Source organism: Chinchilla lanigera, unplaced genomic scaffold, assembly GCF_000276665.1.
Source record: "Chinchilla lanigera isolate Chin_1 unplaced genomic scaffold, ChiLan1.0 scaffold00016, whole genome shotgun sequence".
Classification (NCBI taxonomy): Eukaryota; Metazoa; Chordata; class Mammalia; order Rodentia; family Chinchillidae; genus Chinchilla; species Chinchilla lanigera.
Genome location: NW_004955417.1, coordinates 28,274,801 through 28,288,570, shown reverse-complemented (window position 1 = coordinate 28,288,570; position 13,770 = coordinate 28,274,801). Strand labels below are relative to the sequence as shown.

Genomic DNA, 13,770 nt, shown 5'->3' with positions numbered 1-13,770 from the left:
ATATGTTTTAAGGTATTACCATTAAGGTAATATTAAAACCATTAATATTTTTCTGGAATAATATTTTATAAAATTTAGCACAATGGTTTATCAGATTTCTGTTTATCCAAAATGGTGGGAAATTAATTCTTTTTTTTTCCTTTTTTATAACATGAGTAAAACTTTTAACAAAACGTGATCCTATTTAAAAACAAATTTAGTCATTGTTTAAGTATAGAAAATAAGTCTTTCTAATCCCTGTTACAGAAGTTTTCCTCCATTTTGTGTGTACACTTAAGCTCATCAGGGTTTATATGAATGCATGTATATGTACTGCACATATGTATGACTTATACAGATACACACCTGTAGTAAACTATACATACATCATTTTAAAGTTAAAACTAGATCATATTCTAGTACTGTTCTGAAATATTTTTAATGCAGTATACATACCTACCAAATTTAGTACATGTAGACTTATTTCATGGTTTATTAAATGTTTTATTAAAAGATTAACTATATCATTTACTCGTTCACATATTGATGTAGGTTTAGATCCATTTTTTTTCTATTATAAAGAATTCCATTAAGCCATATAAGATAGATATCATCTCTGTTTTGGGGTGAGGTGGAGGCATGGAGAAGTTAGATAGCTTGCCCTAAATTGCACAGTAAGTAGTGAAGTTGGTATTAGCATCCTGGCAATCTATTCCAGAAGCCACAGACATCAGTACTGCATTACACTACTTCTTATTTTGTTCTGTCTGTCTTTACTCTGCTTGTTGAATTGGAAAAAGATTTAATGTATAAAATATACCTAATGCTGAAACGCATAGTTTTATATGTTACTATAAGAACATTAGACCGTTTTAGTCAGGACTCCCACTGGTAGGACAGAATACTCAACACCTACAATTGAAAGGAGGAATTCTTTACTTGGCTCCTGATTCATAGGTGTCAGTCCATGGTGGGCTGGTTCCAGGTGTGGATGGCACGGAGAAGGCCGTGGTAGAGCAAGCTCCCTTACTGGGACTGGGAAGCAGCGCGCAGGAGGGAGGGGGAGAGAGACAGAGAGCAGGCCTACCTCCTCATAGCACTTCCTGCCGGACGCTAGCTCCCCGGTGGTCCAGTCACTCTCCAGGAGCCGCTTGTGAAGGTGACAGGTCAGGTGACACAGAAACCTGAGCACCATCCATGACACACCTTGTATTCATGGCTGTGTAGAACACAGAAGTAGGTTTAAGCCAAAACTGTGATGTGCAGCCAGATTACTGAGGCTGGGAGAGGAGCTCGTTAAGTCCTGGTTCGGGATGTGGGTGCACCCCAGCGCACCCAGTGCTGTTTCTGTACTTGTGATCAGCAAGGGTTGGAGCAGTGTGTAGTGATCTTCGGCCACCTCTGCCTGCGGCGGGGCTGTTTCACTGAACCTGCTTCTTGTGCTGCCTGTTTTTATGAGTACAGAGTGGCAAAGAGATGGACAGGCACTTTCTCAGCTTCAGTCTACATTGGTAGCATGTAACAGTGCTGGGAAAACGAAATCGTGCCTTAGGTGGGATTAGCATAGGGTACTTGAGTAACTGATCCCGTTTATTTATGTGCTTACTGTGGCTTCCACACTTATTTCGCCATTCTACTCTATCATTATTAATTGAGAGAAGCATAGCAGTTCTTTTCATTTTGAAGGATATAGCTATTGTTAGCGGAAAATGCAGTTTGGTTAGTATTATTTTATTCTTTAGTAAAATGTGCTTTACAGAGTTACAGAAATGAACACCTGCTCGGGGCTCTTGCCAGACCCTGTATTAAGTGCTTAGCGGGCGCAGCTTCGTGGTGATCACCATGACAGCACCCGCGCAGGCGTACCCAGCTCTCCAGCGCCAGCCCCGCTCCGGGCGCGGTGCCCTCCGTGAGCAGCTCACTCACGCAGTTAGAAGTGAGAGCGGCAAAGGAAAAGTTAGTCGTTCCAGCAGTGTGGTTGGCGCTGCTTCTCACCGCCAGAGAGAGCCCCGCCCAAGCCCCCTGAGTTGCTTCTGACCGTTTCCTCCCCCAGCACACTCTGGGGACACATTCTGTGTGTGTGGGTGCCTGGGCGGTTGTGATGTCAGACCCAGCCAACAGGCAGGGGAGAAAGCTTTGGAAGTAACGGGCAGTGTGTGTAAGACAGAACAGTGGTAGAGGGAAATAATTTACAGTAAAAAACATTCTTCAAAAAAATGAGTGCACAAAGGAACACTGCTCACATTCATTCGAGGCATAAATTAAGTGTCCTCAGTACTCTAAGTGCTGTTCTGTTAGAACCATACCTTTATTTTATTAGGGTGGTATTCAGTAAGTTATTTGAATGTTTCCGTGTGCCCAGCTCTGGAGTGAGGCATAGAAAATCAAGGGCTTCTAAACTAGGGTACGACTCTCATTGCTCTTAAACTATTAGCGTTGGTGAGGAAAGATTCAAAGACTTAGGAAACAATAATGCAAGACATTCTTTAAAAAAACAGTACCAGCAGGTGTGACCCTTGACGTGATTACACCATAGCCCTGGCTGTTCGTACTTGCTGTGAGAGAAATGCTCTTGTTTTGTTTGGATTGGGTGCTGTCAACCAGAACTCTAGGTTTAACCTGACCTTAGAGGGAAGCACATTGTAACAGTCATCAGCTTTAACCGGTACCATCAAAAGAACACGGTTCGCAGGGTTGGGTTCCCTCCCTTTCCCTGGCTCACCCTTGGGTGCTCCATGGGATCGCACACTCACGGAGCAGCCACCTCACCCTCAAGCCTCTGCAGGGCAGCTGCGGCTGGGGGCACGAAGAGCCTGAACCTGAGCAGACAGGCTCAAAGCAGTGACCTGCTGAAGAGGATACCTCACACTGTCACCTAAAGCAGCCACAGGACAAAAGGGGAGAGATGGGAGGGAGGGGTTTATACAGAAACAGGTAAAGGCAGAGGGCCAGAAAGAGCAGGTTTTAAAACCAGCATGAGCCGGGCGTGGTGGCGCACGCCTGTAATCCCAGCACTCGGGAGGCTGAGGCAGGAGGATCGGTGCAAATTCGAGGCCAGCCTGGGCTACAGAGTGAGCTCAAAGGTCAGCCTGCACTGCATAGCGAGACCCTGTCTCAAAAAGACACACATACACACACAGATAAATAGATGAAAGCAGCATGACTCAGGAGTGCAGTGATAGAAGGAAAGCAGGCCAGTAACTTCTGGGCGGTAAGAGGTGAGGTCGCTGCAAGGGAGGGCTGCTATTGCGGGTGGCGCTTGTCTTTCCTGGTAGCAGTACTGAGTTCCCCTTTGATCACTGCTTGGTTCTTTCTGGTGTTAATCACAACTGTATATTTGACCTTCAGCACTGCACTGTGATTTTCAAAATGTTTCATTTTTTACTACTACTGTTATGAGTTGGGGCTTCCTAGTATTTTAAAGATTACTCCAGAAATTTTAGTTTCTAAATATTAAATGTAATTCTACATAGCTGTTTGTCTTTTAAAGAAGGATCTGAAAGTTTCTGTAAGTTTTATCTTGGAAATTAGTTTATTCATTATGTTTAATTTTAGGAAGTGGCGCTCTTGCAGAACATTCTGAAAATGTGCATATTTCAGGAGTGTCAACTGGTAAGTCATTTTTTGTAATGTTTAAATTTCATGCATGACTTATATGGTAAATATTGAAAGCCACCTGGTATCTTATGAAATGGTATTTGGCTGTAAGAACTATTACTGCTTTTCGCAGCATGTAATAAGGAATGAAGTAACTGGAACACGGAGAAACTGTCATAAGATAAAAATGATACTCACATGCCCATGGGTTGATTATACTTTTCCAAATATTCTGCATAATTATTTCTTCATGTAAACATTAAACCAAGAGAAAAGTTATGCACAAGTTCAATTAATATTTTTTTCCATACAAAGTTATATGAAATGAAATTTACTAAAATATAGTTTTGAATGGTATTCCTGGGCTTCAGAGCTTGGAAATTAAGCATCTTGCTTGATTTTTGGATTAGAGTACTGCTCTACATAAAACTGCTGTGCTTGAGTACACAGTTTATTTGCTACTGAAAGCAGCCCAGAACGTTCTTGTGTCCATGAAGCTCAAACACTCATTGAGGTAAACGCATGTTTTCACTCGTCTATGCCTTTATAACTTAATTACCTATTAAAGATCTTTTTCCAATTAAATTTTCATTCTTAGGTGACTTCCATCCACAACTCCGTTACCATATTTGTTGTCAACTACCATTACTGGGAGAAGAGAAAACATTTTTGCAGGCACTGAAATAGTTTGTTACTATTAATGACTAATTATTAACAATTTATTTCCCTATATTCTTAAGTTTTATGTGCTTAAAACATTACCCTTAGTGTATTTACCAATTACTGATTTGATTACAAGTCTTAATAGTCACTTTTTTTCCCCTCACTCTTACTTTGCGTCTGACTTTATATTCAGAAGGTTAGTAGACTTTCCACAGGTCAGGATGCACTCAGCAGACACATCAACAAGCCTGGAATACCTGAAAATGTGACAGGTACCTCTGTAGCCTGTGTTAATTCTTCCTCGTTGGTTTTTACTTTTTGTATATACATGGAAGTGGTATATAAGTATATACCTCAAGTAAAACTCAGGTTATTCTAAAGATGACCTTGTGTCCTTTTTACTTTCTGTTTTGGTAAACTTATGAGAACTGTGATACTTTTCAAGTTACAACTATCAAGTAAGAGTGTTAAGCACATTTTAATTTGTAACTAAATGGCTATTGTCTGATACAGTGATTTTCAAGATTTTTGGCTTTAGGGCCAACATGGTGGCGACTGATAGTCTTTTAGGGCGGCATGGCAGAAACGTGGTGGTGGCCTGAAGGACAGGCACTCACTTCCTCACTGTTCAGGAGGCTGACGGGTGCAGAAGGTGCTCGCCAGGGAGCCTGGCCCTGGGTAGGGGGCCCCCTCCTGTGGCCTCGCTGGCCTTTCTGTGAGCCTTGAGAGAGAGCCGCTGTCCCTCCCTGTGCTCATGCAGACACCTTTCTGGGAAGCCACTCTGATTCATCCTCAGCTGTCTCCTTACTCTGTGTCCTTTGTGTCCACTCAACAGTTTTTTTTAATTTTAAAAAATACCCTTTCTGTCACATTGGGAGTTTGGGCTTCAGCGTCGTGTAAGTCTTGAGAGGGAGTGAATTAGTTCATAACTCAGACTTGAGTTTCTGTGTCTGAGGCTGTCTCGACCATATTTACTGCATTGGATCCTGAGTTAAACCATTCACATTTAAAGTGATTATTCATGTTAGTAGGTTAGTACCCACTGTGTGTCTACTTTGTGCTTTGCCCTGTTTCCTTTGTTTTACCCCTTTTCTGCCTTGTTTTAAATACTGTGTATTATTCATTTTAAAAAAGAAATTATCTTAAAACTTACAAATGCATTGTAAAGTAGCAATAGTAAATCATTTGCAGATTACATCAGTAACATAGTTTTATGAAATATATATTTTCCAAAACAAAAACACCGCTAAATGATATGATTGTTTATAATTTTATAGTCTTCAATGATTAGCAAATGTCTGGCTTCTCACATCTGTTTCTGCAGTCTTTTGCAACATGTTTTGTTTGACATATGTAAAGACAGTCCAGCTGCTGTGTAACTGGAAAAGAAAGGAGTGTTTTAATAACTTTTTTCAGGTAGTTGTGACTACTATACCAACATTCAACAAGTAGTAATTAAAAGGTTCGTTGCAGAGCGGAATCTGAAACCAGGTCAGTGAACTTTTGTGCTCCGTTGCACTGGAACCCAGCTGGCCTCTCTGTTTTCTTCTTGAGTATGATTTTATAATGCGCATTAATCATTTGCAAAATGCTGGTTTGCTGAGTCAGGCAGATTAATATGGACTTTGCAGAGTAATAGGTATTGGACAGATCCAATATCTGCTCAAATTCTGAATTTTGCAGCCACTCAAGGTTAGATTATAGTTTTATCTCTTTACTTGAGGTTAAGCTACTAGGCTCTTGTTGAACATTAGTATGATCCTTAAATTAATTCCTATTTGAAAAACCAGTAGAAATTCCCTTTAAATTATGTAAAAGATGTCTTACAGTTTTAAATTTTTATCCCTTACGCATGAATTTCAGACACCTATTTAGAAATATGTCTTAGTTTGCTAAGGCTTCATGACAGCACCACAGAAAAAGCAACATAAATACATTTGCTCATGATTCTGGAAACTGGGAATGCAAGGTCAGGCTGTTGGAGGCTTTGGCTTCTTGTAGCTGGCCATCTTACTTCACTTCCTCCAGGCCTTCTCTCTTTCCTGGGTTCTGATCTCTCCTGTAAGGACCCCAGTCCTGTTAGACAGGGGCCCACCAGTATGGCCTCACTTTAACTTATCACCCCATTAAAAGCCCTCTCTCCACTTATATTACAAACTACTGGTGTTAGGACTTTAGCATGGGAGTTCTGAGAGTGACACAGTTCAGCTACTGTAATTAAGTGTATTTAGAAACAGTAGAACTCCATTCAGGGTGTGACTCAGTGTAGAGCACTTTCCTAGCATGTGAGGTCCCAGGTTCAGTCCCCACCACTGGAAAAATGAAAATAAGACTTCGTGTAAGAGATCAGTGAAACCTTCTTAAGGTATTATTGTTCCTTCCGATGGCTGATCTTACAAAATCATTCTTCTGTGGAGTGAAAAGAATAATGCATGAAGTTTATTCTGATGATACCATTTTTGAAAATGGATGCTGTCTCAGAGGTGCTTTTGAGTACACAGATTTATTGTATTTTTTCTTTGGCCGGTGTGGAGCTTTAAGCATACTATTTAATATAGGACAGGAGGATTATCCCTTATCTGAAATGCAAGATTTTGAATGCTTGAACTTCAGAATATTAGCATAAATTTCACTGATTATCGTTGGTACAAAACTGAAATCCAACCCACTTAAAATCCAAAATATTTTGAGCATCATGTCAGCACTCAAAAACACTTAGATTTTGGAGCCTTTTTGGTTTTTTTTGGAACAGTTTGAATGTCAGCTTTATAAGCTTTCTGAAACCCTTCCATTGCCTGGAGAAGTGAGGGTCCCTTCCGTGTCGATATGCACGGGAACCAGCTCTGGGCAGGTGCGCATGTGGGAGTCTGTGCTCCTGCTGAGCCCAGCCAGCCCGGGAATGGTGAGCCGCCGGCTCCTCCCCTCCTCGGCTGCTCCGCATGCAGGCGAGCGCCACGGGACCCTGCTCAGGCCTCCCGCGTTGGGAGTCTGCTAACAGGCCATTTGAGCAGTAACAGTGACTCGTCCACGGTTAGTCATCAGGTAGTTCGTTGTCCAGACCTAGACGCTCTGAGCGGGAGAGCACGCTGTTTCTGAACCACGTTGTCACCAGTGACAACCCCGGGGCTGTCTTGGACAGATGGAAGTAGTCATCCTGTCCACAGTGGCTGCATTGTTCTCTGCATGTGTGCGAACACTTGGTCAGGACCTTGTGTCAAGAAGTGCGGGTGTAAGCCCAGTGAGCAAAATACTCTCGCTTGTGGGAACCTACTCAGTGGACAGCTCAGAACGTGCAAATGCCTCTGCAGTGTGTTCTTAATGCAGTAAATCCCGTGGCAGTAATGATCAGACTGAGCTAGACAGTGAAGTTATAAAAAGCATAGTTATAATGTCTCGTGAGTGATTTGATATTAATTTAATATTTTGAAGGATTTAATATGTTGTTATTTTCCTAAGAATAGTACTAAGTCCTTTGTTTTATTTACTATGGCAATTTTGGGGGTCACTATTAACTCCTGATCGATTACATAGTTTGGGTTCCCGTCCTTGAAACACGTTGTTCTTTTCACTTCTTTTTCTTCCTCCTTAAATCCCAAGAGGGGGACTTCTACCCTTTTTCTGGTTGTTGTGCTACAAGATGGCTGAAGAAATCTTAAATTATCAAAAATGGTATCCAGTGATGGTGTAATGGCAAAGAAATACTGAATGAAATCTCATTTTTAATTTTTTTCTTTATAACTTTTCATGGGCCAGAATTTTACATCCCTTTTCGCAATAGAGAAATGAGAAAAGACAGATGATATTTTTGTAAATCTTAATGCGGAAAAATCATGAAAGTATAGAAACTATCAATTGTGTACATAAGTGAGTGGAATGGTTATTTTAATGTTTAAGAAATAAGCCTAAATTACATGATGTGTTCTGTTTAATGTTCTAGTATTTTTACATAGTTAAATTATTGCTTACCTGCTACATGGAATGAAACATATTTTAGTTCAAGTTGACTTGTAACAAGACCTTTGCACACATTAACAAATATATTTGACTTTTTAAAATGTATCTAATCTACTTTAAATTGAATTTATTCTGTAATTTATATTCACTTGAATCAGTACTTGATTATGCTGTCCCTACCCTTGATTACTTCCACATGACATTTACTTGTTTTCACAAATTCTTTTTGTACAGTATAAGAGTTTTATTAAACATTTAGAAGAACTTTTCAAAGGCAAAAAGAAAGTCACCCATTAACCCCACTCTCCTGGTTTAATTACTAATATTATAATTTCATCTGTCCTTCTCTGCATACTGTAAAAATAGTTGCATATTCATTTGAATTATAATTTTATCTCCTGCCCTTTCTATTTATCACTTTATAGGATACATTTTTTGTTAGTATTTAAATCTATTATTTTAATGCCTGCATAAAAGTCCCCTCAAATGGCTATTTTATAATTAATATTTTTATAAATATCAGTGTTTCCAGTGAATTTTCCCTGGTCTGGATCATGCTACTAATGTGTATGTAACCTTTTTTACTTCTAAGACTATTTCCTTAGAACACATTTTCACAAGTACAATTGTATCAAAAGTCGTAAATAATTTAATGACTACAAAAACCTTTTGACAGATGGCTTTCAAAGAGTTGTGCCAATTTACACAGCTGTTTGGAGTGTATGAGAGCATTTACATCGGATGACATGTTTTTCTTGTTTAATTTTTTCCTTACTGTATTTCTGCTAATGTCCCAATTTTTTATTTTCCCCGCTCTGTTAAAAAAGGAAAAGTGTTACTTCTCTTTTTGACTCGTGGCTTGGAGTTGAGGTCAGCTTTCCTTTATGCTTAGGTAAATTCTAGCCTGAAACGCAAAAATATTTTCTGAATGTTAACAGGAAGATACTGGGGCTTGCCCCTTTCTCAGGGGCAGGTTTTGTTTCTACATATGAGTATTAACATGCTATTCCCACTTCACTGATAAAGCTTCTGAGTGTTCCTACCTTTTAACCTCTATGGTTGAACGTCTGTGGGTAGCTTGATCTTAGGTCTGCGTTTAGAATCTTTAATCAGCCAAACTGATATTTCTGAGACTTGAGAATATTACTTAGGAAGTTCCTCAGTCTTTGTCATATTAATGAAATCAGCAGAATGCAACTTGAGGTGGTTTTTAAGCATCATTCTCTATTCTGTGAGAATTTTATCCTATCACAGTTTTCACCTTTCTTGCTTTTGTGTATTTGCATTTTATCATTACTGTTCTGGAGCTTACCAGCCTTGCACACTGCTGGCCTCACAGTTTTTCACAGCTCATCATTTAGTTCTGGATTTATAAATCGGCACTCATTTTCCAAATTGCAGTTGATTTGCTTACAGATCAGTTAGCAGTATTTTGTATAGTGTAGACTCACTAGATCAACATAGTAAGACACTTTTGTTTATAACCACAGCTTTCAGTTTGAATGTTATAATGTATTTGGAAGTCTCCAGGAAGAATATCTAGCCTAATAAAACTTATTCTTCTAGAATTTTTAAGAACTTCTTAATAAAGAATCTGAACAGATATTTTAAACAATAATTTGATAAGAGTTTATAGTTGATTTTTAAATGTATAAAAGTTACATCAATAAACAGCAGATCCGGTGATTATTGGCCTCTTACTTAAGAGATTTTAGTATTTTTAAATTATTCAGTCAGACACCTGAACCTTTTGTTAAAGTTACTAGAAAGAAATTCACTGTTCTTTTGCCCAGTACTACATAGTATTTTTTTCTATTTCCCAGTGAATAAAGAGAAGAGAGTATATAATCCAAGAAACCCCTTTAACTAAAGAAAGTGAGTGGAAATACAAGACAGTGCATTTTTAAAGCCAACACATGCTGGTATAGGTTGCTGCTATTGTTTGGAGTCCTCTCCTACCTTCAGAGTTGTTTGTGAGCTTCTTCAGCTTTTATGTAAAGCATTGTTGTTACATTTTAGAAAAAAAACAATACTGGCATTACAGATTCCATAGTATAAGCTGTATAATGTAATCTTATTAATAAGGTTTTATTATACAGTAATATTCTCTATGAAACATCGCTATTATGTAAGCATTGTGTGTGTATGTTATCAAGTATTTATTTAACAGTTGTGTATTTGTTACAGCATTTTTATATGCTGTGTATGACGCTGATATAATAAACAGTCTATAAACTCAGCATTAGAACCATGCACCTGAGTACCTGGGCCATAGAGGACGGATACTGGAGTGGTAGAAGTGAAACTCTGCTGGATGTTGGCATCCCGAACACTGAGGGCCAGACCCAGGGCCTGTAAAAGCAAGTTGCATTTAAGTATTTAACATTTCCTTTTCCACTGGGCCACTTCGAGGTAACCCTTCAAAGTGTGATTCCATGTTAGTTACCACTGCCTTTACCAAGGCACGGATTTGGCTTGCAAGCGCTAGGCAGCCTCTTTGTGGGTGCTCTGCTTTGGATAACCATCCCCAAAGCTATGTGTGTTAATGGCCTCTCGTCAGGACAGTGCTCTTGAGAGGTGGTGAACCATTGAAGAGGTGAGGACAGGTAGGACATCCTGGGGCCACTGCAGCGTGCCCTCAACGTGGCCTAGGCCCTTGGACTCCTCCTTTTCTTGCTCCCTGGCTCCTGCTGAGGTGAGCAGTTTGCTCTGCCCGACACATCCACGGTGAGGTGCTCTCCTTGTCTCTTTAGAATTGGGACCTTGTTTTGTTACGTTTCCCTCTCCCCTTTATCCTATTTTAGGCTTCTGGCTTTTGTGTTTTATTTTACTTCAGGTAACCCTTTGTTATTGTTTGTTGTTCCGGACATTAGTGACCTTCAAGAAACCAGAAAGTATCTACCTTGATTAGAGCTAATGGCCAACTGAAGTTCTGTGGCCCTTAGGGCATCACATTCGTTTGTTGCTGCGCTAATGCGGAGAGTTACTCATGTAAATTACAAACAGTGGGGTGCAGGGTTTACCACCTGCTGTGGGAACGTGCCATTTCTAATAACTGGTCTGAGAGTAGCACAAATCCTGAGTGACAAAGATAGACTGCTATAAGGTATCATTTTTTCTGCTTATACTGATGGCTGCCTTTTAGGCTGTATTAAAAACTTTCCTGTCTTAGACTACTAAATGTTGTTAGAGTGCTAGAAAATATCTCCATGAAAAGAGAACTTCAGTCTCTGACCTGAGGGCCTAGAGGTTGGACCTGGGCCTCCTGCAAGCCAAGCAGCAGCTCCAGTACCGAGGTATGTGCCCAGCCCCCTGAGTTTTTAAAAAGAATGAAATTCGGAGTAATTCTTTGGTGCTCCTACACATGTCCAGTCTTTGTTCCCTTCTGACTTTGCCCCCCCTTAGGGGGTGGCTGTGGTGACGTTTCTGTTATGACAGAGTTTGGCTTCCGTGCCACCTGGGGTCCAGATGCCAGAGGGTCAGGTAATCATGACTCTAGCTATGGACCGCAGAGCTGGTCCCGTTGGAAGGGGACTTTCAGAGTGAGGTCGTTTCTCCTCGCCACGGGTTGACTGGGCTGCCCTAGCCCTTTCACTTTTTCTGTCTTACAGGCCTCCACAGTTGGTCAGTCACCAGCCCTCTGTCCTCAGTGGCCCATAGATTCTGCATCAGCAGGCTTGCCTCCTGACCTCTCCGGCCAGCGTTAACATCCTCGAGAATGCTCCCACTTTTCCTTAGTCGCTGTTTTCCCTTTCTCTAGCTATTCCTTCTTAAAAACTGTCTTCCTCAGCCTCCACTTAATCCCCTCATCCCAATACTCTGTTCCCTGCCCTAAGCATCTTACCCATTTTGCTGTCCGTGAAGGTAGTTTTAGGATGCTGTGTTGTCAGCTTTCCATTGCTGTGACAAAATACTTGAGGTCATCAGTTAATGAGGAGGAAAGATGGATTTGAGCCATGGTTTCAGAACTTGCAGCCCACAGCCATCTGGCTCTGTGGCTTTGGGCCTGTGGCAAGGCAGTATATCGTAGTAGAGGAAATTGCTCACCTCGTGGTGAGCAGGAAGCAGAGGGAAAGACAGGAGGGGGCCACAGCCCCAGGGATCCTTCAAGGGTCTGTCTCACAGCCAAACCGTTTTCCCTTAGGCTGCATCTCCTGAAGGTTCTCCACCTGCAGGGGTACCCTGCACTGATGGCCACTGAGCCTTGGCACCTGCACCTCTGGGAAGGGTCTAAGAGCCTGACCACAGCAGGTGCTGTTTACAAAATCTTCCAGTTCAAGAGACTAAGAAGTGCATTAGTCCTACCTGCTGTCCTAGATAGTTCTAACGGATAGGAGGCAGCCTTCAGAAGCTTTGAAATCAAGTGTCGCCCTTTTTCTGTTACTTATCATAGATTTCATCCCCCTTCTCTCAGTGTTTTATTCAGAATAGATGGCTTTGGTCGTGGTTGGAATTCTGTCAGAGCAAATCCTTTCACCTGCTTGGACCTTCCTCTGTGCACCTTGGCACCCCTGTGGTGGGGAAGCGGGTACTTCCGTGCTGAAGATGCAGTTTCTGGAGGCTGGTGCGCACATGCCTTCCTGGCTGTGCCACTTACTCGTGTTCCTACGATCTTAGGAGGATTACTGTACTCCTCTGTGCGTCTGTTTTTCCCACCTGTTAAGTAGGGACGATACTGGTAAGAGTAACTGAGAAAAAATACGAGAATAAAGAAGGGCCTGACCGGTGAGAAGGGCTCAGTAAACACTGCCTTGTTTTACATTATCATCGGCCATGGGGTTCCCAGCCCCCACTGTGCATCTGACTTGGACGGTACTCACGGGTCTCGAGTTCACGCACTGTAAACTCCCAATATGCTCGGAAATCTCGTCCTCGGCCCTGGGAACCAGGCCCTTTAGCTTCTCTGCTGCCGATCTCCTACATTAACAGTGGGTGCGCAGCTCTCTGACCCTCGCTGGTCGTTTCTCCAGACTCTCGCTTCCCTTGTCCTGGTCCCTCTTACTGTTTGCACAGTGCACGCAGCACTTTGCACGTACTGCAGAGCTGACTGTCTGCATACCCGCGCTTGCTCTCATCCCATGTGGCCATTCGACAGTCACCATTTGCTTACTGATTTTTTTCAGGGGTGGTATTTTTAAAAGTACATTTCTTTCTGTTGGAAACAAAGCCTTCTTACTAGTATTTTAAACACTTGGATTTGCTTTTGTATTCACCCTCCAAGGTGGAGTTAATATTTGTAAGATTCTGCACTCTGAAAAATTAGATGGTCAAATGATAGTGTCCACTGTTACCTATAAATATTACCCTTTGCTTGTAAGCGGGGTGAGCATACTTTTACTCACAGTGAAATTTTGTTAAGTAAAATTCTGTAAAACATTTCTTTTCAGCTGCTCTCTTTGCCTCACCAGTGTCTCTCCCCATGGATCATAGCACTGCAGAGTAATCTTTACAGAAGAACTTGGATCACGTCCCTTCCACCCATAGTCAGTGTGCCTTGGCTTGACCAGTCTCACAGAACCGGGTCGTTACATTCTTCTACCTAGTTTGCAATATGCTTTTCTACTCTGGCTAGCTCTA

The 13,770-nt window shown here is 41.4% G+C and overlaps 1 protein-coding gene across 1 annotated transcript in view; it reads left to right on the top strand.

The window, feature by feature from the left end:
* Lrp12 (low density lipoprotein receptor-related protein 12) overlaps positions 1-13,770 on the top strand; it is a gene marked incomplete in the record, with an annotated part of 51,226 nt that overhangs the window by 11,275 nt on the left and 26,181 nt on the right. Inside the window, 1 exon segment of the mRNA XM_013512743.1 lies at positions 3,535-3,591. Within this exon segment, the coding sequence (XP_013368197.1) occupies positions 3,535-3,591 (57 nt within the window).